Source organism: Python bivittatus, unplaced genomic scaffold (assembly GCF_059951505.1).
Source record: "Python bivittatus isolate LINGU-HERP-01145 unplaced genomic scaffold, Pbiv_v1 ctg000590_np1212, whole genome shotgun sequence".
Lineage (NCBI taxonomy): Eukaryota > Metazoa > Chordata > Lepidosauria > Squamata > Pythonidae > Python > Python bivittatus.
The window spans coordinates 18383015-18406392 of NW_028277086.1; the positions used below are offsets into that span (position 1 = coordinate 18383015).

Consider the following 23378-nt stretch of genomic DNA (forward strand, 5'->3'; position numbering starts at 1 on the left):
GGAACGCAGGCATTATTTTAAAAGCAAGAACACAGAGACAGACGTGCACACTGCAAAAAAGTATGAATGCACACTTTAGATAATAACTTAGTTCTCAGTTTAAAAAAAGCAACTGTTGTTCCAGTTTCTAAATCTTACTGAGACCTAATGGAAACTAATAAGACTCCTAGTTTCAGAAATTATCCCTCCAGTTCATGAAAAGAACCCTCCCACAGATGCACAGAACTATTTACTGACTTTTTATCCCAAACTTTATAATTCTTTTCCAATTATATAAGGATTTGTTCTACAAATGAATGTTTCTTATGTGTTAATGAATGAGTTTTTAAAACATGAGAAAGTACAGCTAAGAGCTAAAAATCAGTGTGGATTGGGAAAATGTGATGTTTAACAAAATGTGATGAAAGCATGTAATAACACATGTAGTTATTGCATTTCTGTTAATGAAAAACATGGAAATACCATCACTTTTTTTTTTGCATTGTTTCATTTTGCTTTATATGCAAAATTAAAAGATTGTAACAGAAATCATGACAACCTTTTAAAGAAAATAGCAATGGTTCTGGATATAGGACTGCATCCAACATCAGATTAATGGAAAAAGTAAAAGGGATGGGTTTCTCAGGTATGTTACTTGTTTTTCATTTTGGTAAAATTGTTTTCTGTCTACATTTGCCATCGTACTGTTTTATGACAGATACCTTCCAGTTTTCTGAAAGCACCAAAAAGGCTCTCCAAAAATTACATATCTATCTACTGCCCATAGTACAATTAAGGTGACTGGATGGAAACCCATAATGACACAACATTGACATTCGTGAACAAATGCAACAATCATACATTCTCAGTCACTTTCCCACGAGATGTCTTACTTTCATACCCCAAATTCATCTGCTTCCTTCCACAGACACAGAAATATTTCTTGGAGAATGCTTTAAAAGTATTAAAGTTTCAGAGTGGAAACCTATCAGACACATCAGGAGCTGGAGAAAGAGATTAATTCCTACCCAAGGATTCCTCTGTTGAAGCTAATGGACTGTAACAAAACTTGGCCATACATATGTTGCATTGCTCAGAACTGTTTTTCACCTCCCATCAGGAAAGTGCTTAAATAGTACATTGATTAGGACTCTGTTTAATGTTTAGTATTAATATAGAAATCTACTGAATGCCTCTTTTTAAACATTTAAATATTTGTTCCTATTCTCATTTCATAGCTGCAAGATACAACAATGACTGGCATTAAGATGTACTTTTCTATTATATAAGGAAAGGTTTACAACTCTCTGTACTCTAATGGAAAAAACTGTTGGGTAGTAAAGTTGTTTTTCATCCTTATGCAGCCCCTATCTTTCCTGTCTCAAACTGTCAGCTCCTGCAATGCGTGATCTTTACATGACTTATGTGAACGAAAGCTGATGTATCACTTGCCAAACAACAGAAAATGTTTAATATATCTAAGCAACTCCATGTGTCAGCACACCATAAGAGACTGCTTTAAGCTCAGGTTAGTGCCAAGACAAACTCAGGAATAGTTTCAGTTTAAAACCATGAAGCATTTATTTTCCTACAGCAGCCATATGTGCACATGGAAATAATTAACAGGTAGATGACATATAAACAACTCCAATACCTGACAATTTATCAAAACTTTTTACTTAACCTTCATTCTTCAGCACACAAAATCAAACTACCCATACTTGCCTAAATAAAAGGCATTTGCTCTATACTGCAGATTAATAAACTTAAGATGGGAAGGTACTCAGTACTAATATTTACGTATGTAATAGTACCCTTTTGATATTAATGATCTGTCATGTTTAAGATGCTTTGGTTCAATGTTTTGAATTGGAAATATGAGAAACTGGATTCATACACAACAAAAAGCATAAATGTTAATAGGAAGCACAGCATCAATATTGCAATTTCAAAAATGTTTTCCAGTTAACTCAATCTCTCATTATTTAATTCAGGTTTAACTGTAAGTCAAACATGCTTTATGCAGCTTCATTAGCTCCAACTGAATATTTCTTATGTTTCATAGTAATTTTAAAAGCAGTTGCTTCAAAGCAACTAAAGCAATATACACTTTTTAATAAATTACTGTATCTGATCAGTTTATTCTTGTATCCATCAGAATAGCTACTTATCTAAAAGGAAGGATAGCATTAATACTTTCGGTTCTCACTATTTTCAGGATGATTTGTTTATGATTACAAAAATATTGCAAATTAATCAATTATTTTCAATTCTCAGAATTATTTGCATCTCATCCTCACTCTAATCAGTAAGGCTTTTTAAAAAAAGAAATATTCAAAAAACAACATTCTAATTAATCAATTTTCTTGCATAAGAAAATAATAAATCTCAGCAATTAAATTTAAAATGAAAAGAATACATGCATATCTTAGATGAGAGTTCCAAAGATATGAGGCCCTATTCATTGTACATATTAATCCAATATTTTCTTACTATTGAACCCAAAAGCAGGAATTCCACACTGACAGTACACTTGGACACATTTATAGTGCTGTAGATTATCCGTTAAATAATCTCATGTTAAACTCTTCAGGACTTAAAAACCACAACCAAAAATCTAGGCTGGTCCCTGAATTGATGTAACACATCACAAAAACTTAGCCTCTCCTACTGTTCTTGACACTAGATGATATACTGAGTGAAATTTATGAACAGTTCTTAAATTCAGCCCCATAAAAAATACATCGCAGAAACCCACCCTGGATTTATTGTGGAGAGATTCACTTTTCTTCAGTTGGACAACAGCAGAGACATCAATCAAAGTTGTTAAGACAACCCCTGAAGTCACCTGCTGTTCCAGTAAAAGTGCTGAAGCAACTCCAACTTGCTTACTTGATTCTTCAGGGGAAGAATAACTTTAAAACTGATGCACACTTTTATTAGATGAATGGTTTTCACAACCCAAAAGAATGCTGCCAATGTTACATTTCTGCTTATTTGTCCCTGTCCATATCAATCCTGGCTCCAAAATCTGTTCAGAACATCCACTGACTCCCGTGATTAGCAGTAGACAATACATTACAAGGAAAAGGGTGGATGTGGGTGCGTGCTTGGTTTTCCCTCCTCCCAAATCACTTCAATTACCGTATTTTTCCATGTATAAGACGATACTTTTTTCTAAAATCGTTACGCTAAAAATTGAAGGTTGTCTTATACAAGGAAGTAAGCCGAGGAGAGAACCGGGCAGTTGTGAAACTGCCCATACTTTGTCTTGGCTTCCTCCAATCATGAGCCTTATGTAACTGATATCAGCTGATGCTGAACAAACCAATTGAAACACATCCCGTTGGAGGTGGAGTGTGTGTAGGCAGTGCGCAGATGCGACAGGGACCAGTAATGTAAGAGCATTCTGAGCCCATAAAGATGTCGGAAAATTAAAAAATAAATAAACAAATGTCTTACTTTGTAAAATTCAAACTGAATGTAATCAGTTATGCAAAAGAGCATGGAAACAGAGCTGCAGAAAGACAGTTTGGACCTCCTCCCACTAAGTGTATCATGTAAATGTTACCTAATTACTAAATAAAAATGTGTTCTGCTTTATCTTTAAAATATTGATTTCTTAATTTTGGGTTGGAAACGTGGGGGGCGTCTTATACATGGGGGCGTCTTATTAATGGAAAAATATGGTAGTTCAAAAGTCATGGGAATAAAAACCACTACTGGAGCCAGTTTAAGATTGCCACTTAGCTTTCACCAAATGTGAAGCTTTTATAATTTTAAATGGTCAGTATGAAAATAACTTATGTTTGTATTCAAGCTATGCTGATATTTTTCTCTCACAACTATTTAAAATTATGATCTGATTTTTACAAATTTCATTAACATTTCAAAATATATCAAACTATTCCTCTGAAGTCTACAGCATGTATCAGCATTCAAATAAAACAATGAGAAGTAGTTCTACCACAGCAAGGCAAGAAGCGTAAGTTCCACATCTAAGAAATTTATTAAATCTGGTGATTTTCATGTTGGAATTTTAACACAAAGTATTAACAAGAAGGAAAGTGTAAGAATATAAAGACAAAGAAAAAAAGGCTATGCTTATTTTTCTATTTAACTTACAGTGTTTGTTGAATCCTCTTGCAAAATCCTGTCATATAACTGTATTGCATCATCATAGCTGCAAACATATGAAGAGAAAACACACGCAGGTAAATTTAACAGCGTTCTAACATCTCTATATACTTAAAGCCATTCATCCCAACCCGGTAAGATGCAAGTATTTGCAAACTGCTGGAAAATAACATCCAGAAACCGACATAAATGTATATAATGGTGTTCATTTGTATCCATTAAAGTGGCTGGATTGGGTGCTGGTGCATTTGGAGCCTGAATGCAGAAACTAGAGCACATTACTTAAGTAGAATTTTAGGACTCAGCATCCTTGTTACCATGTGTGGGCAGACTTTTCATCTTGATTAACAAATTGTTGTAACCTGCCTTGAGGATCACTTAATAAAAAGTTTATACACCTTTACTGCTTTATTGGGTTTCAGCGGATCTTCTCCAGGAGATGCCAGGAATCTAAGTTAGAATTGTGGACTTAGAATTTATATGTTATTACTGAAGTATATTACTAGAATCTAATTTTCTTTATAATCAGGCTCTTCTCACTTGTCTGGGAACCATCTGAAGGCATAGCTTTTTCAGCAAAAGATTCAAACATTTTCAGCTGCTTATTCCAGTTATAACAGTGGCATCTCAGGACAACAGCTTCTCAACCTTCCTAAAAGCAAGCCATGCCAGACATATTCTATTACAGGCAGTCCATGCTTAGCAATCATAAGTGAGACCATCACTTCCCATCCACTCATTAAGCAAGATTGTTAAGTGAGACATCACATGATGGAAATTTGTGATTTTACTGCTGGCTTCTCCACTGACTCTGCTTGTCAGAAGCCAGTTGAGAAGCATGCAAATGGCAACCATGTGACTGCAGGACACTGCAATAGTTGTGAATGCCCACCGGTTGCGAAGTGCCTGAATGTTGATCATGTGACTGAGGATGCTGCAACGGTCGTAAATGTGGCAACTGGTCGCAAAGTTACTTTTTCAGTGCTGTCATAACTTCAAACATTCGCTAAACAGGGCAGTTGTTAAGTGAGGTCTACCTGTATATTTTTATTTTATGTTAGTGGATAGGGATGACTTTTGTAAGCCTCAATGCTGGTAAGCTTATCCCTCTCTGTTCTTTTCACCAGAAATGTTCAATAGATGTTGGGGCTCAAAACTGGTCAATTTATATTCTGAAAGCTTCCTTAAATAATTAGAAACATTAGTCCCATTAGTCCCATTTGTTTGAAATTTCAGAGATGCCAGAAAAAAAAAAAAGATATTCCTCCAAAACCAGAAGTATTTATTTTTCTTTAAGGAAACACATTGTGAAGATTCTAGCTTATATAGTTGATTATGAGCGGAGCACAGAACTCTTGAACAAAGTGTTCTATAACACAGGACAGTGTCAAACAAATTGGACTATTGGCTTCTAGTCTCTAAAAGGTGGTTAAATTTTAGCAGCTGCACAATCTTAATTTTTAATATATATTTCTATTCTATTCTCTAATGTTTCCATTTTTATTAATATTCATTTATAACTATCATATTTTACTCTCAACTACACAATTTACTCCTTCACTTTTTTTTTTTTTTTTAAATTCTGGGAGACGTCTTTTAAGGCTGCATCTGGAAAATATTCTTTAGAATTCAGTTACCTCTCCATGGCTTCAAATTTCATACCAGTTAACCGCTTAACTCTATGGCTCCCAGGGAATTGCCGTCTTAGTTCTTGAAGGCAAAACTATAAATTCAGAATATAAAGAAAAATGAGTAGGTAAGGAACATAATTTTCAAACATTTGAGTGATGTTTATTTGAATGCAGTAACAAAGAGACTCATCTGACAATGACCCATCCCAGTGCAACCAGAAATATCATATTAACACTTCTCCAGCAATATTTGAAAGATACCAGGATATACACAGAACCAAGACTTCAGGCTACAAACATGTCCAATAAATAGGATTTTACCCAAAGGAACATATAACTGATTAACAAGATCAGTTTTTGTTTTTCAAACATAATGCAATCTGCACTTCTAGGAGAATTCGGTAATAGGGAAGTGAATGCAAAAACGTCTTTATGGACAATTTTATATCAAAAATAAATCACATTAAATTTAGGATTTACCCACAAATAAGTCTATTACTTAAAATGAAAGCAATTATTTTCAGCTAAGTCAGCAACAGCTATTAAATGCACATCTAATATGCCGTTTTAGACAGAAACAAATTCCAAATTCAACTATTTTGGGGGTATCACAAGTTCTTGGAGACATGATTAGAAGCGGTCAAAAATAATAAAACATGCACATTATATATACATAAAAAGATTAAATGTTTTGTAGCTGGAAGTTCTACATGTAAAAACTGCCACAGAAAAGCTGATATTTGACAGGACAGGTGATCATAATGAATAAAAGTGATAGTAAATGTAAGACCTCAAACAGGATTGTCAATTAAAAGACTGGATCTGACTTTGAAAGACTGAATGGAGGATTAAAGACACAAAGGAAGGTGAAAAGAATGGAGTTGGATTCTTCTCTTCAATTGAAGACCCACAGCTAAAAAGTACGCCCAAGTAGGCAACTCAGGTTTTTTACCATATTTATCTATGCTGCCTCTGCCTTTCCTAATGTATTTTTCCAAGCTTCACTTGCCTTTATTCTTCCACACTGCATATAAATGAATGAAATTATGAGGAAACATAGTGGTCCTATCAGGGACACTGATGACCATTAGGCACACATGGCAACTCAAGGAATATCTAGCTTCCTGCTGTTTTAGCTGAATAATTTTGTAGTAGAGGCTTAGCACCTCTAGCATCACAGGCAATCTCAACAAATTCAATTATAATCATTTGAAAAAAAAACATGTCTCAGTAAAAAACAAAAAACAAAATATACTGGTCAGTGAAAGAAAACAATCCATAAATCTGTTGCAGTTCTAGGAATTAAAGGGGAAACTGTACACTAGACAATCAGCCCAACATCTCTTTTTATCTTTTTTGTTTTAAAACCAGAAATTAATACAGCAATAATTCCATAATTTATATAATACAGATTTTGTAACACTTTAACATAATCCACATGACAAATGCTATTTCCTCCCTTTCTTTTTTTTTAAAGTGGGAAAATAAGCCAAAAAGGAAATTAATAATACTTTATAAAAAGGGAAACTGTGGCAAATATCATAATCGATCCAATATGAGCCAAGGAAAATCCAGACTGAAAAATCTGACTTATTTGTATTACAGGTGGCTTCAAAAAAATAAGTTATCTCACTAAATCTGTGAAGGTATATGCATATATGGGAAATATGGTCACATGAGAGATATAAGGGAAAAGAACAGAAAGACTCGTAGTTACGGGAGATGTTGCACCATGGAAGAAACGATGCTAAAAGATCAAAATGTATGTATACCATATTTCATCTGGAACTGATGGAAAGCATTTCTTCCCAATACAGGTCTCTCATTTGTTGAGGTTTAAGAGTGTAATTCAATAAAAGCCTAAAGTTTTCTTTATGATTCTGGAAATCATAAGTATGTTACCGTACAAAAAACTGACTGTGGTCTATTTTAAGATGCAGTTGTTTCTCCATTCCTGAAAAAAAGAAACTGGTGCCAAATATTCAGGTAGTCCCTAAGAAGTTCCATTCCCAAGATCTGTCCTTAAGTCTGATTTGTATATAAGCTAGAACAGTATTATTATATAATACTGTATAAGTAGTATTGCGTAATGAATTTGAACTATTGTGGTATGTAACTCGAATCACTGTGTATTTAACACGAATCTGCGACAATAGGCTCTGTTCCTAACTATGAGTCATCCATAAGTTAGGTGTTCTTAACCCGGGGACTACCTATACTTAAGTCATAATGTATATTTTTGGGGTGGGGGTGGGGGGAGAGTAAGAATATTTGGTTCTGATTTTTATCAGATTTTAAGACAGAGTTGATAAGAAAAACAAGTTATTTTGATCCCAGGAGAGGAGGAAGGTACATTTACATCCTGCTGGCTGGTACAGCCCTGCTGTTTCCTGACAATTCTATTATTTCCCATGAAGCTCTATTTTCTTTCTATTTCACATCAAATTCACATCAAATTCAGGTGAAGCCCAGAAATAATTAAATCACTGCCTGTAATGAATATGGATTGAATATGGATCAATAAAGTAAAATTCAGTCAACATAAGACAGAGGTTCTCAGTGAATTGACAAGTGGTGTTGAAAACTTAAGGTTTGCATTTTGGGGGTCCTATTAAATCTGCCCTTGTGCTTGGTGGCTTTGACCTGATATAATCAGAGATCATTTAGTATGATTTTATTTCTTGTTTCTAATTATAAGATGTTTGCTTTGAACTTTGGAAAACTAGTTTACACAGATGTTTTATTTTAGCTAATTGAGGGTTTCAATGAAAAACACTATTTTATTACCACCACAAGACGTCCTGAATTCAGCTTTCAAATACCCAGAACTGTTTCCTAATTTATTTAAAAGACTCTGAAATAATTATTATTGAAGGCCAATACAATGGGATAAAGCAAGTGAAACAATGCACAACATGTAAAATCTTATTTTCACTTTGTAAAATATGCTTAATTTTTCTAAATACAGTGGTAGATTTATTCTCAAACTATCAGGCTTTACGTAAACATTAAGAGCAATTTTATGACAATATAAGCACTATAATGGAACCAACAAGGGGGGGGGGCACAGCCTCACGCAGTTCTTTAACCAGAAGCTGTATGCAAATTGGAGTAAATAGCCAATTAAACTTCTCCACAGTTATAACTCCATTTATATTCTGAACAGTGATTTTAAATTCATGTCATTTTCTCCATCTTTGAAAAATTAAAATGAGATGTTGTGAATGATTCTTCTAATCCTTTGTGTCCATGACTTACGAACAATGATAAGCAACTTTGTTTCTCTTATTAAAATATCAAGTATTTTAAAATACATAACTTTTAATGCACTGCCCAAGAATGAGCTCAAGAATACGTAAAAAGTAAAAGATTAATCTACTATTAAGCTATCCAAATTTTTGGACTGAAAACTCTACACAGATTTAATATTCATCTGCTCTTCCACCTCAAGAAACAGATTAACTGATTTTATAGCTCTCTTCCTTTTTGATCAAAGAGAAAAAAAGTAACATTTCTACAGCAGTTAAACAATAAAATGCAGATGCAAAATCTGGATATCTCCTCTACAGAAAAGGGATTAAATTGTTAATTGAACCATTTGAAAAATTGAGATAAGGTAAAAAAAAAACACCTTGTATCAACTGAAGAACCCCTGCTAGACAATTTGCATATAACTGAGAGATGGATCATTGTGAAGAATTGAATGAATATACATTATTATTAAAAACAAAAACAACTGAATGATATGTAAGTGCCAACATGGAGGAAGTGGAACAAGCCATCATCACAGTACATTTTAAAACAAAATCTGAAGAAACATGTCCATAATACTGAAAAAAGGATAGCTTTGTAGGGACATGCTACTACTCCATTTTTAAGCTATTGAACTATTATCATGCTTAGAGCACTCAGGGGTGCCCTCAATTTTTAAAAACATACAATTTGGAAAGTCCAAAAAATAAAATGATGAGATTACATTCTTGTAATAAATTATTGTACTTTGAATTCCAAGTACTTCAATATTTCATTATAAAATCCCTCATCATAATGGATGCCTGGCTCCCCAAAATCACATTTTTGTTTTATTAACTGTCCAGAAGAAATTAGTAGCTTAAAAAATTGAAAAGTTCATAGTTTTCAATCATTCTTCCTTTCCAGAGCAGCTTCTTATATGGTATAATAAGCTATTTCATAGAATTCCTTCTTCCTGAAGGGATTCATAGGAAGACATAGTGAACAGGGCTCTGCAAAACATTTGAATGTTACTCCTGGATAACTTTGCAAATATGTGCTTGCATAACCACTGAACAAATCAGCCATGTGAGTCTCGGAAAAGACATGGATGTTTCAAAGATTTAAAAGGGAAGCTATTTCAAAAGATGTACATAGCCCTAATAGTAAACTCCAGAAATTTACTTCAGTAATGGACTGCACAAGAATATAAGGAGAATTCTTCTCTATTGTGTTAGCAGAGATTGGATTTACTGGATTTGCATAAGAAGTCAGTTGAAATACTTACTGATGCCAAGTCATCCCGGCTGCAATCCAACGCAGCGATCATCACTTGCTCATATATTATCCAAACTAGGTAATACAAAATATCATGAAGCACAGAGATTTTTTTTCCACAAAACTGCTAATTAGTTAATAGCAAATTGTAGGAGATGTTGCTTTTTATAACTTTAGTATACTTAATCTTACGGAAACCCATCACACTAGTGCTAAAGCTGAATATTTGCTAAACATGTTTTAACTTCAATGGTTTTCACTGCTCGTATATTTTTATACAATGATTCATTTTAAAAGCCCTGTTACTGAACTGGAAAAGCAGCATGGGATATCAAATCAAATATGGCACTGATTCAGAGGTCACCATACTTCAAAAAGCAGTTTTTGGGTTTGGCAAATAAATTTTCAGAAGAAACTTTGCTAATATAGGTGCACTGTTCTCCATTTTTTTCCTTAAATAAGGTTTTGTAAAATTCCCAAATTGTTATATGTACTGAATTCTAAAGTTCCATGGAGGAAGCTCCAAGGAGAAATCTTACCCTGAAGAATTCAAAAATGTCATCAGAGTAACAGGCTATATAATTATTCATCCTTGGCTACAGGATTAATGTAAATCCATGTCAATACTGCATTCCTTCTTTTTCATGTATTTAACTACTCAAATTATCCCCCCTGACTAAAAATGACCCAATCTGATAAAATGAACTTCTTTCAACTCCCATGCAATGCACAGTGTGTTCAGCTTCCATTACAAAAAGGCATAAATTTGATCATAGGCAAGTGTGTACATATCTGCAACACCCTTTCGATTTATCCTGTGTAAAATCTGAAAGGATTCTGAGAGTAGATAAACTTCTTAAATAAAATAAGCAGTAAAGTATAAGCTAAATGGTTAATGCAGACCATAAGAAGAGTGAAGGACATGACAGCAGGAAACATGAGAAGGGTTCATTTACTGCAACCCTCTGGAACAATGACATAAACCACAAATGGACAGCATTAATTGAAACAAAATAATGTTGCTTGTAATCAAAGTAATGTGTTATTTAAATTCATGAACGTTATTAAGACATTATTATAAATTCATAGGACAATTCACAAAAAAAGGTCAATGAGAAGAATATATTCTACTGCTCTGATAAGATGATCACTCTTGCCAACATAATTTACTTTGGTTCAGAATCGAAATCAGTTCCACGCAAGTTCAGTATTCAGTTATTCTTTCTGGAGCAAAAAGGATTTCATTTCTCATGATTATAAGATGATTTAGTGGGGCATTTTGGCAATATCCCAGAGTAAAAGTTTCTTGGTTTAGCATTAAATGAATCTGTTTCAGAAAAATTAGTATGTCCTTTTTTTGTTGAATTTAACTGTTATTGAGATCAAAACTTCCTAAAATTAAATAAAGAATATTCTAGTTTAGATCTTTGAGACCTCTGCCAAAAATAAATTGCTCATACTGTATGAATTAGGTTAACTGAGTTATAAAAAAAGAAAGAGAAAATAGAATGAGCTGATTAAAAACAAATAATTGATATTTACTCCCTTCCTGCCTACATAACCTTAATCACCCCTGTATACTTTTCTTGCCATAAAACACTCAAATGCTTTATCCTATATGCATACATTGCTCTTTTAAAAGTTTTTATTAAACAATTCCCTTCTGGTATAAAATATGGAACGCCAAGTTTCTATCTGGGCAGAATTTGTATTGTGAACTTATGATTCTCCCTCCCCAAATGATACTGTATGTAATGAAAATCCAGACACACCCTAAACTCTCATGCCCAACACTATTATAAAAGCAACTTTCATACTGATTTCATGTTGCTGAAGTTATGTTTTAATTTCAGGAATAAACTTCATTTTCTACTTCAATCCCTAAACATTCAACCAAGTGAAATTTGTTTAAAGTTTTTTTTTTCGTGGGGGGGGAAGAGTACTTCCCAAAGTATCTGTATGAGTAGAGAGTCATATTATACATCTTATTAGGCTCCCTGCCCACACCCTATACTTGTAAATAAAATCAGACGTCTAGGAATACTAGAAGATTTTAAGCGTACAAAATTTATGGACATACTGTATATCAGCATGGCACAGAAGAATTAAGTAAAATAGAGGGCACAATGGAGAAATGAACTGGATACTAATAAAACATAGAATACAACATACACCACTGCACATCAGAAAAGTTAGCTAATAAAGAAAGTGAGGTAAAACAGTTTTGACCTACTGTCATCACCAAGCTTAGTTGCATATTCATTAATTAACTCTTCTCCAACTTCTACTATTTGCTCACTGTTCCGATAGTTCTCTTCCCTCCATTTCCTCATTTTATCTCGCATCTCTGAAAGAAACAAAATGACAATTAGAGTAGAATAACAATGGTATTCAAGATATCTAATTTAGACATACAATCATTGCTGAGACCATGGCTGACATATGACTACGTGTGTGCAATTCTCTTTCCCGTATTACCCTCACATTGCCTTTCAGCAAAATCTAAAAGTGGAAACTTACTGCTGTGGTTCAACATACTTCTACTTTTTTGGAATGACTAAATCTATACAGAGTATAAAACTCTGAACTGATTTTGAATTACTACCCTTGAGGTGCCAAAAATACATAGCAGTACAAAAATATCTTATAAGACTTACATAAAAGAACTGAAACTGTAAATTTCTAAATATTACCTTAATCATAATACTGTTTTATGACTATTGTTCCTTCAATTCTCCAAGGAGTATTCATCGCAATTTATAATTATTCTGGGAACTATTTCTTACTGCAAATGTAGAATGAGCATATTGTGAATGCTGAACAGTTTTATTTTAAAATGACAATATCCTATAATAGGATAAAAGTTAACACTATCACACGTTCCACTATAACTTCATCTGAGAATTCTCAGGTTGTTTTCCACACTCCCTAAAGTACAGATTATTATATGGCTACTGACATAATTTGCTTATTTTAATAAAACTTATAAAACTGTAATATTAATTCATGCAGGTATCATTCTTACTATTTCCTAAAACAAAAGAGAAGTATAGGAGAAAAAAATTACTTTTAAAAATAATGCAGCTACATATATGTGAACATTTTACATTTTTAAAAAATAAAATTAATTTTTCTTAATTAACAAAGTATCATCTAATATGTGAAAAAGGGCAAGAACAAGACTTCTTTCTGTGATCCATCAATTTTTTTAAAAGTATGAAGTCTATTTGAGCAAAACTCATAGAAGTGGCTATAATAAAGAAAACTAAACGGCAATAATAATATGATTGGTGTCAAATATGCCACTAAGTAATATAAAGCTTTAAAGCTTAAAAACTTCATAGTATAGACTCGATCATGAAAGGTTTCCACAGGTTCTTAAAATCACTGTGTGTTGCCGAGTCCTTTGAAGATTTGTTTTTGACTAACAATTTTATATGAATAAAAAAAAGCCGTAATCAACTGGAAAAAACATCAACTATTCATGAGTTTGCTTTGTTTATTATTGCTGCTGTTGCTATTATTGATAATGCAAAAGACTTGAAGAATTATTTTATATGATATTTTAAAAAGAAATACATACCTTTGAATTTGCTGACCTTTCTTTTATTACAGAATGTGCAAATTTAACAAAACTGTCAATTTTAGATTAAATACACCTCTTCCTACAATCTACTCCTATTCTACCTCACCCCCCTCCAAAAAATTCTCAGAATTTGGGGGGGGGGGCAAAGTGCTGCAAATGTGTTACATTTTATTCTGAAAGTCAACAAAACCACTGTATATTATGTTTCATGTGCCTGAGTAAAACTAAATGGTTCCTGACTCAAGACGATCCCTGGAAATTAAAAATTAGACATAAACAACCTGAGTGAATATCATATGTATTACAGAGACTAAAAGAGATTAAAATATTGAAAGCTGTGTCCATGAATTTACTTCGCCACTGGTAAAGCATCCATGCAAGAATAATGTTTCAGTACAAAAATGATTCTATGCCAGAATACAGTATAGGATTTCAAATACTGAGGAAAAAAAGGAGACAATCCATTTTTATCATTTCATAACTATTTTTTAAAGAACACAAGTAACTTGAAATGTTTGGAATCTGAATTCTTCCTATAAAAGAAAACTGCACTCTTTTCAGTAGGCATTATTCCCAACAGTATGACAAATATTGCAGCCTAATGCAAGATAAGGGACCAGCTTTTAAGACACACGGGGGAAGGAAAGAAGAATTCCTTTCCACTGGTAGATGGCTCTCTATTACCAAATTAGATGCAACTCTCATCATCATTCTGCGTCTCCCAAATTATTGAAAATATTCAGAATGACATTTTAAAAGGGGATTACAAGATCATAGATTTCAATCCATTCATATAGCTATTTTCATTAATGCAAAAAACTATTTTATTAGGATAAAAGTTATAGCCTTTTCATAGCTAGAATTATTTTAATAATTACAGAAGATAAATATGGGAACAGGTTTCTCTTAAAAATGGAAATAAGGAAAGCTACAGCACCTGACTACAAAAGATATACCTGTTAATAAGATACACCTCTTAAATTTGTAATAATCTGAAAGAACAGAAATATTTATGTAGCAAAACTAACACTTGATGAAAAATGTGTTAAATACATCACCCCAATTTCAGAACAGTAAATATATACATATACATACATGCATACACATACACAAACATACATGCATATACACACACACACACACACACACATATATATATATATTTACTGTTCTAAAATTGGGATGATGCATTTATTATATGTTTAAAACATGGAAACCTGTGATGCAATGTACACATTAATAAAACTCTGAGATGCATATTCATGATAGTAAAACACAGTGTGATATAATTTTGGATCCATTTCCACCTTTTTTATTAATTTCATCTACAGAATGTGAAGTCTACTGCTGTAATTATGCGGTTTGGTCACCAAACGAATTATCCAAAGTGTTACCATCATGCTTTTACAGATGGGGCTATATCCCCTTACTAACCTGCATGATATTACTGTATACAATTATTAATTAATTCAAATGTAGATTCATTGTCCTTTTTCCCCAGGGCATCAAAATAATGCCATATAAAAATTAATGTAATATTTGTTATTAGAAGCCAGCTTTACTATAGCAAAGCCATGGATCAACAGGATTTCTTTGGATCAACATGATTTAAGTATGTGTACTTAATAAGTAGTACCTAAAAAATGAACACAAGTGGAATCTTGAAGAATTCTTTAAAGATTGCTTTATCACATTTAGTACTTATATCAGACTAATTCTTAACAGATTATCTACAGTGATAGGAATGGCTTTTTTGAATATAGACAATATTTTGTATCTTTTCTTAAAATTACAAATATATTTAGATATACACTGAAACTATCGTTTTCTATACACATTGTTTCTGAGTATCTTTTAGTTCTTATGTTTTTGTTTTCACTACATGTTTAAATATGCCATTAAAGAATGAGTATCCTCTGAGTTTCATTCTAACATTTCTATCATGGTTCACTTGTTATTTAAGAAAATTCAAACTCGGCACAATGCACATTTAGGCTGGGATAGTAACCAACCACCAAATTCAAGCTCATAATCTTATCTTCTTTACAGAATTTCTAATTTACAATTATATTTTGATTGTACCTGTGTTTCAAATGTGTGAAGTATGAATACTGTAGCAAAAATGTGAAATTCCAGAAAAATGAAAGCTAAAGAAAGTTAAAGGTTCTTTTATACACAGCTAAATATGGATCCAATTATACTAGATCCTCTCCTAAGGGTCACTGAAAAAGGTGGACGTTGGTATCGGGAAATGACAACAATTGGTAAAGAGGCACCTTCTGTGAGTTTCATTCATGAAAAGTGCCTCCTTTTCTCTTCAGCCTTCCTGCACCACTCAGAAAGGCCCTAATCCTAAATAGAATGTATATGATGTTAGAAAATTACTTTCACTTCTCATGATCCAAGCTTAAGTTGGGGTAATCTAATGTAAACTGCACTAGTCTTTGAATGTTCTCTCTACCCTCTTTATGAGGAAGTATATGCTTCCTCTCAAATTTTAAGTGACATTCTAATCCTATATACCAATTCATGAATTGGAATTAAAGGTAGTCCCTGGGTTAAGAACACCCGGTTTACGGATGTCCCCTAGTCAAGAACGGAGCCTATTGTAGCAAAATTTGAGTTAAATACACAATGATTCAAGTTAAATGCATAATACTACTTATACAGTATTATACAATAATACTGTTCTGGTTTACATAAAAATTCGACTTAAGGACAGACCTTGGGAATGGAACTCGTTCTTAAACTGGGGACTACCTATAGTCATTACATGATGCAGAACCAATGATGGTCTTGGTTTCTTCCAGTTAACTTAGTTGGATTAACACATTATGCTCTGCCATACTGTGTTGTAACTAAGGTTTCTTAAATCACAGCAGCTGGATTCACACATGCTAAGTAAAAGCCAAATGAGCTATATTACTTCAGTAGTCCATATAGTTTTTTACTCTGTATTATTATCCCCAATATTAGAGACAGATCTGGTTCATGCATTGCATCAAATCACAATATGGTTTATAAACCCGGCCACTTTAATTTGTAAAGCATGGTTTATGGTTTGGCATGATATATGAACTCGGCAAATTGTGAACGTTAAGGCAACCAAACCATGCCTTAATACAATGTGTGAACCTAGTTCAAAGCTGAGAGGGACCAGCTTCCCTAAGGCTAGCTAGTGAAGTGATGTTTGAAGTTAGGTCTGAACTGGGACTTCTTAGCCATCACACATCAACAATGGGAATGATTTCAGAATACCTGAATGTACAAAAATATAGAGAAGCATTAATCCCATGCCATTTCATGCAAATGTATGAATGGCATATTTTCACTAAAAATAAATGGGAAGCTGGAATAATATAAAGCAGTGTCAGTCCTTAGCATCATAGTTATTTCCAAAATGTCTCTAGTTGTGAATATGCCCTATACAATTCCTTAGTAAACCCAGTACTAAGTTTGAAAGTAGCCCATCCTGCCCAAAGCACTTTCCTGTTGGAAGGGGGGCGGGGATGACTGGGTGTAGGGGAAAAGACATGTAGCATCCTGATAAATTGCTTATGGCAGGTACTCTGTGAATAAGTAGAGTCTTCTAGCAGTCATTTTGTGAAAGTGGCCACAAAAATATTCTTAACATTGCAAATTCCAAAAAAGGCTTAGTAAATTCACCCACAGTGATTTCTGTTTTTCCCCCTTTTGTACAGATTTTGGCATGACACTGTAAAATATACACAGTTGTGGGTCCCAGGTCTCACAACAAGTTGTATTTCTACATGCCTTTTACACAATTGTCGATGACAGACAATTGCTTACTTCTTCAGTCAAGTAGATTCACTATACGTTTAAAATATATATTAACATATATTATCCCTGTTATCTATCAAACTGTCTTCTACAAACAGAGTCTGCTTGCCCTGTGCGATCATCCTGAGAGGCAATGTTTTGGGTCCCTTTCCATTGGGATTTTAAAGGGAAAGGGTCTCAGAAGACGCCTTTTTCTGCAGCAGTCCGAACAGATGATCATTGCAGTGAAGATCAACAGTATCAAAATGGCAGATGCAACCATCCCTCTTTCATGTCCATTATAAACATTGCATGCATGTAAAAAGGACAGGCCTATGATTGCCCCAGTTGCGCCCATCACTTTAATGCTGTTGACTCCCGACTATGGACACCCATGACTCCCATGAATTTACTTTACCCCCTACAGTCGGGATGGTCCCAACACTTCTAGAATTTAGGAAGGTGATAAAAACATTATTTCATTAGGCTTTGGGGGCTGAGCTGTCTGTCATGTTGAGGTTAATTATTTATGAACATTTTTATCTGAGCTTCTGGAATTTATGTAAGCTCCTGGATATGTCATTATGTAAGGATAGGATATGCTTATGTTAAATAAATAAATAATTTAAAACAGAACAGATAAAACAAGCAATTATCTTCTTACTGAGTGAAAAAGGATTTCATTTTATTTTATTTCTGTTCTGAAAAAGCTAATAGAAGGCCAAACTAAGAAGTAATGGAAAAACTCCTTTTCCCACTAACATGCATTATACATATCTTAGGTGACCTAGACAGGCTCAGAAAAATGTCACAGAAAGGTCTGGAAGTATTAATGTTATGTACACTGCAGGTTGCTATCATAAACAAAGTAGCTTTATAAGACTGTAGTAAACCTTTGATTTAATGGACTTCAGATGCGAGAGATAAAATCTATCTGTACCCTATATCCTTCTGCACATGCATAAAATCCCAACTGCCATTTTACACATGTATAAAATATGCATGCATAAAATCCCATTTGGATTTAACAAACATTCTGCTTAATGGAAACTCCTTCCTCTATTTTTCCATTAAACCAAGAGTATCTCCTATACAATTCTTATCTCCCCTTAAATTTAGGCAAAAGTGGATATGGGAAGGATTATCTCAATTATTCTATCCATAAGATAGCTTCAAACAGATGTTATTAACATGGGAAACAGACATATGGGAATAACATTCTGATAAGGTTCAAGGATCATATAAGTTCATTCTCTGTTTATATATACAGAATTGACTGTTGGTTAACTTATCTTAATGGCAAAGGGTTAAATTTCCTATACTCTCTTTATGGTTTTATGGCTTTGATTTATCATTACATGTACAGCAATAATACATAAAATACATACATAAAATATATAGAAATCTTAAAATCATATGTAGACATGGGTAACTCAGAGGAATGGAAGACAAGATATTCTAATTTGCTTTATTACTTGGAGAAAACATGGTAAGAAATTGGGTCAGTGAAAGAACAATATGCGTCAAGTATAAAGTGGAAGAATATTGTTAATTCATATACAAACTCAAAGTTACTAGCTCACAAAAAATAAAGGTAAAACACCTACCTACTGCACCTATATTAGTTATCTGTCTGTAACTCTGTATTAGTTATCTATCACAGCCCAGAACAAACTTACATAATTTATGATCCACCAAGCCAAAGCAAGCCCAAAATCACAATAAAAAGACAAAATAAATATCCTAAAGTTGCAATATCACATATTCTTAGAGGAGTTCATGCACCATTCAACATGATTTACCTCCAGATAAATATACAAAAATATTCTGCAATCAATGTCTTTCCATGTATGTAACTTAGTAGAATATTACAGGTAGGAGTGGGAGCAGCAAAATAAAAAATCTCAAATCCTAGTAGATCTGAAATAAACTATTTTCTCCAAGAGTCAGCTTTCAGTTGTAGTATGAGGTATACAAATATACAAGTCACAAACTGCTTCAAGCCACTTCAAACAGGCAGAAATCAAATTTAGATATTATGAAATAATGCGCACACACACACTCTACAGCCTTTTCTCCTATATCAGAGTTATTAACCTATGTCCCCAACACTAAATTACAGCTCCAAGAAACCCACCCAATAGTGAAGGATGCTCCATCCTCTCAACATTCTAGATGGTCACAAATCCCTATGCCTGTCCTTGCAATACTGTACTGTACATACTTCTCAGCCGTCAATCAAGACAACCATTAACAGACACAGCACTCCTATATTTTCAAAGCCAGGGCAAGAAGAGACATTTAAAGCAAATCTGGAGGTGGGGGGGGGGATATGCAATGAAGATAACACTGTTTTGAACTAGGGTGATTTTGACTTCATATCTCACAGGCCATAGTTATGCAAACTCTATTCAGTCACTTTTACTCAATTGACCTCAAAGGGCTGTTGCAAAGATAATATGTGCTCCTAGGAACTCTTTGGAGAAAACTGATATGAAAGCCAGCAAGATCAAGTTTCTTTAGGAAGTTCTGTGGCACATCTATTGTGAATACTGAACAAAAGTGTTTTTATAGAGATGAGGAATTGAACTTGAAACTGTATTTTTTTCCCCACTCTCAGGGACTAGTAGCTTAGAATTATCATATCTGTAATAAATAAACTCACCTGCTAATTATCCTGAATTCAGAAACAGAAGTACTGAAGCATCTATCCCACATAAATGCTGCAAGCCTATGCATACTTGTGTGTATACCAAGACTTCTAAATAAACAAAGATCAGTATTGTTTGTGTCTTAAGGTTGTATTCCACATAAGAATCAAGGCCTGTGTTTGTACAACATTACCTGAATAATCTGATTGCATATATTCATACTTTACAGCGTAGTGGTACTGAAAGGATGGTAAATGAAAGGATATCTACATTTCTATCATTTCAATTTTTCATGACTTTCAGTATGCATATTTATACATATAAAAGAAAGAAAACAGGCAGGCAGACTATCCTCATTTAAGATCCACGCTCTGCACTCTAATACTACACACTCAAGATTACACCACTTGTAATTACATTATATTACTGCTTATCCCATCACCAAAAGCAAATAAGATGGACCCTGTTCCAAAAAACTTTAATGGGCAAAACTACAGGGCAGAAGACAAGGAGATTATAAGGGATGTATCAGACAATATGCTTTTGATTATGTATTTCAGTTTATTTACAATTAACTTATTTAATCAAAGGCTGGGTTTACACGTCATGTGTGATGGAATGTATCTATGAAGAGGAGGGTGATGTGAGAGATCAAGGCTATCAGGAAGGAGGGGGCGCATTCCAGGAAGGGAAAGGAGACAAGAGACAACACAGTCTGCAGGAGGAGCATGGGAAGCGAAAGAAGTTCAGGATAGCCACTCCCTAGAATCTCCCAGAGTATATCCACTTGTTGCAGTAGTTTAGATTTAGTTTGGCAAGATTCTGTCTATCAGGTGTAAGCAAATAAAGGAATTTAACTCAACTGGACTTGGGCTGGGCCTGACATCATGCTAAGCAACAATGTGGCTTGAGTTTAGGTTTTGGTAGCCTGCCAACCCGAGCAAGTGTCTGTCATTCAAGAAACCGTAGCTTATTATACCATGCAAAACATGATAAAGGCTTTCTAGAAGATGGCAGCTTTGAAAAGAAACCTGGAGGAGAAAATCAACGCAGGTAAAGATGAAAAACTTCACCTTCACACGCCAGGTTCTATATAATTTCTCCCCAATGGTTATGAATTCTGGGGAAGGAAGTGCCTCCGGAGGGGATTAAGGGAGGAATGGCTAATTTTATATCTGTAACTTCCGAGTGGATCAGACACCATCCCCTTCTCCCCTAAACACAACTGCGAAGGGTTATGTCTACCTTTGAACACGCTACGTCGGGCAAACGACTGGAAGTTGTGAAGGCAATTATAGGGTTAATTCCTCCGAATTATGCGTAAGTTACCTTTGAGAATTGGACACAGGAAGAGCTTCCTAACGCACTTTTCCCTTGCGAGGAGGGAAGCGACGGAGACGAGCGGGGCTTCGAAGCGGCGAATTCAAGCCCCCGTCGCACCTCGGGAGCAACGAACAATTCCCTCACGCAACCAAAGAACCGTCGTACGCGCCCCCCCACCTTTACGCGCCCCCCCTCGCTCCACGGCCGTCGGGTTACCTTCCCAAGTTACATCGTACATCTCCGAGACTTTCGCCATCTTGCCGGGCTCCTCTCCGCTCGCCGAGCGACCGACTCACGTGATCCCACTAAACCCCCGCCCTCAGGCTTCTGGCCCGTGCCGGCGGCCGCGAGCTCGATCTGATTGGCTGGGCGCGCGGAGGGCGGGAAGGAGGAGATCAGGCGTTGCAAGGCGGCTTGGAGGCCTTGCTCGGTCGGTCGAGCTGAGGCGGCAGAGGCTCGCTGGCACCGCTGCCATAAGTGGGTCCCGAGATTGCCGGGGCTCCGCGAGGAGGTGATGGGTAATAAGCAGCGACAACTCACCTTCCTTCCAGAAAGGGACATGTTGGTGATGCTCAGCGATGGCTTGTTAGTGTTTAATGCTCAGCTAGTTGGGTTTGCATTGCATGCTAAGCAGTTCATTCCCAAGTTAGATTTGCGTAATACATTCTCTTTTCTCTTTTGCCTGCCAGAACGGGTAGATGTTGCTGGAGGAGAGCCGTATTAGTATAGAACACGGTTTGTCAACCTCAGCCACTTTAAAATGCATGGACTCTGGGGAATTCTGAACTCCCAGAATTCCCCAGCCAGCATGGGGAATTCTGTGATGGGGAATTCTGGGAATTGAAGTCCATGCATCTTAAAGTGGTTGAGGTTGACAAACACTGCTGTAGAGCAGCAAAAAGAGTTGTATTAGATTAAATACAATGTAATTGAATTACATGGTATTAAAAAGCATATGCTTTTGCGAGTTGTACCTCACCTCTTTGGATGCATAGAGTGGTTAGACTGATGGAGGTTTAAAAGTGAGATGCCGGGAAGAAAGGAGGTTGTCTCACGTGTAACCAGCATCTGTACAACCAGATGCCTTTTACTAATAAAATATGTTAGTCAGAAAAGGAGCTACTGGTCTCCTGATGCAGAACTGGTAGCAGATCCCAGGATGCCAGGGCATGGAAGGATGGCAAGAGAAGGGCCTACATAGGATGGGAGGGGAGCAGCTTTTTAGCCATGGGTTTTCCCGTCCCAAAGAAGGTTTACGTGGCATTGGAAAAGTACTACCTGCCACAGCAGTGTTTTTCAGTCTTAGCAACTTCAAGATGGGTGGACATTCTGGGAATTGAAGTCTACACATCTTAAAACTGCCAAGTTGGAAAAACAGTGGTCTACAGTAAAAATGCCTGCACTCCAAGGCTGGGTGAGTGCATTTCTTGGCATGAGTTCAAGAGTCTTCTGAGACGCCACTGGCCATGTGTCAAAAATACCCTTCTGTTCATGGAAAAGCCTCTGCAGTGGCTAATCCACAAAAGGTAGCTTTTTGGGGAGAAGAAAGGAGAGAAGCGGCTTTTCTTACTGATTCCCAATCCAGCCTCTGGTATTCATTATTTAGTAGTTTATCCTGCTTGGCAGGGTCACAGAATTTCCAGGATTTTATTTGATTTCATAGCAGATTAAGTGAAAAAATGATTTCACCTTTACAACAGGTCACACGTATATTCTTATCAATATATTTCATGGATGTTAAATCCCACTATAAAATCTCAGGCCAGCCCCTTCACACTTAAT

At 35.1% G+C, this 23378-nt stretch overlaps 1 protein-coding gene across 2 annotated transcripts in view; it reads right to left on the minus strand.

The window, feature by feature from the left end:
- EMC2 (ER membrane protein complex subunit 2) overlaps nt 1-21925 on the minus strand; it is a 58426-nt gene extending 36501 nt beyond the window's left edge. The window contains exons 1-5 of one of the 2 annotated variants that reach the window (XM_007427420.4): nt 21813-21925; nt 12490-12603; nt 10267-10331; nt 5754-5839; nt 4105-4162 (exon numbers count right to left, since the gene is read on the minus strand). In XM_007427420.4, coding sequence (XP_007427482.1) covers nt 4105-4162; nt 5754-5839; nt 10267-10331; nt 12490-12603; nt 21813-21852 — 363 coding nt within the window. In that variant the 5' untranslated portion in view covers nt 21853-21925. The remainder of the gene's footprint in view (nt 1-4104; nt 4163-5753; nt 5840-10266; nt 10332-12489; nt 12604-21812) is intronic. The other variant, XM_007427422.3, reaches the window with a different exon arrangement.
- Between the last annotated feature and the right edge of the window lie 1453 nt (nt 21926-23378).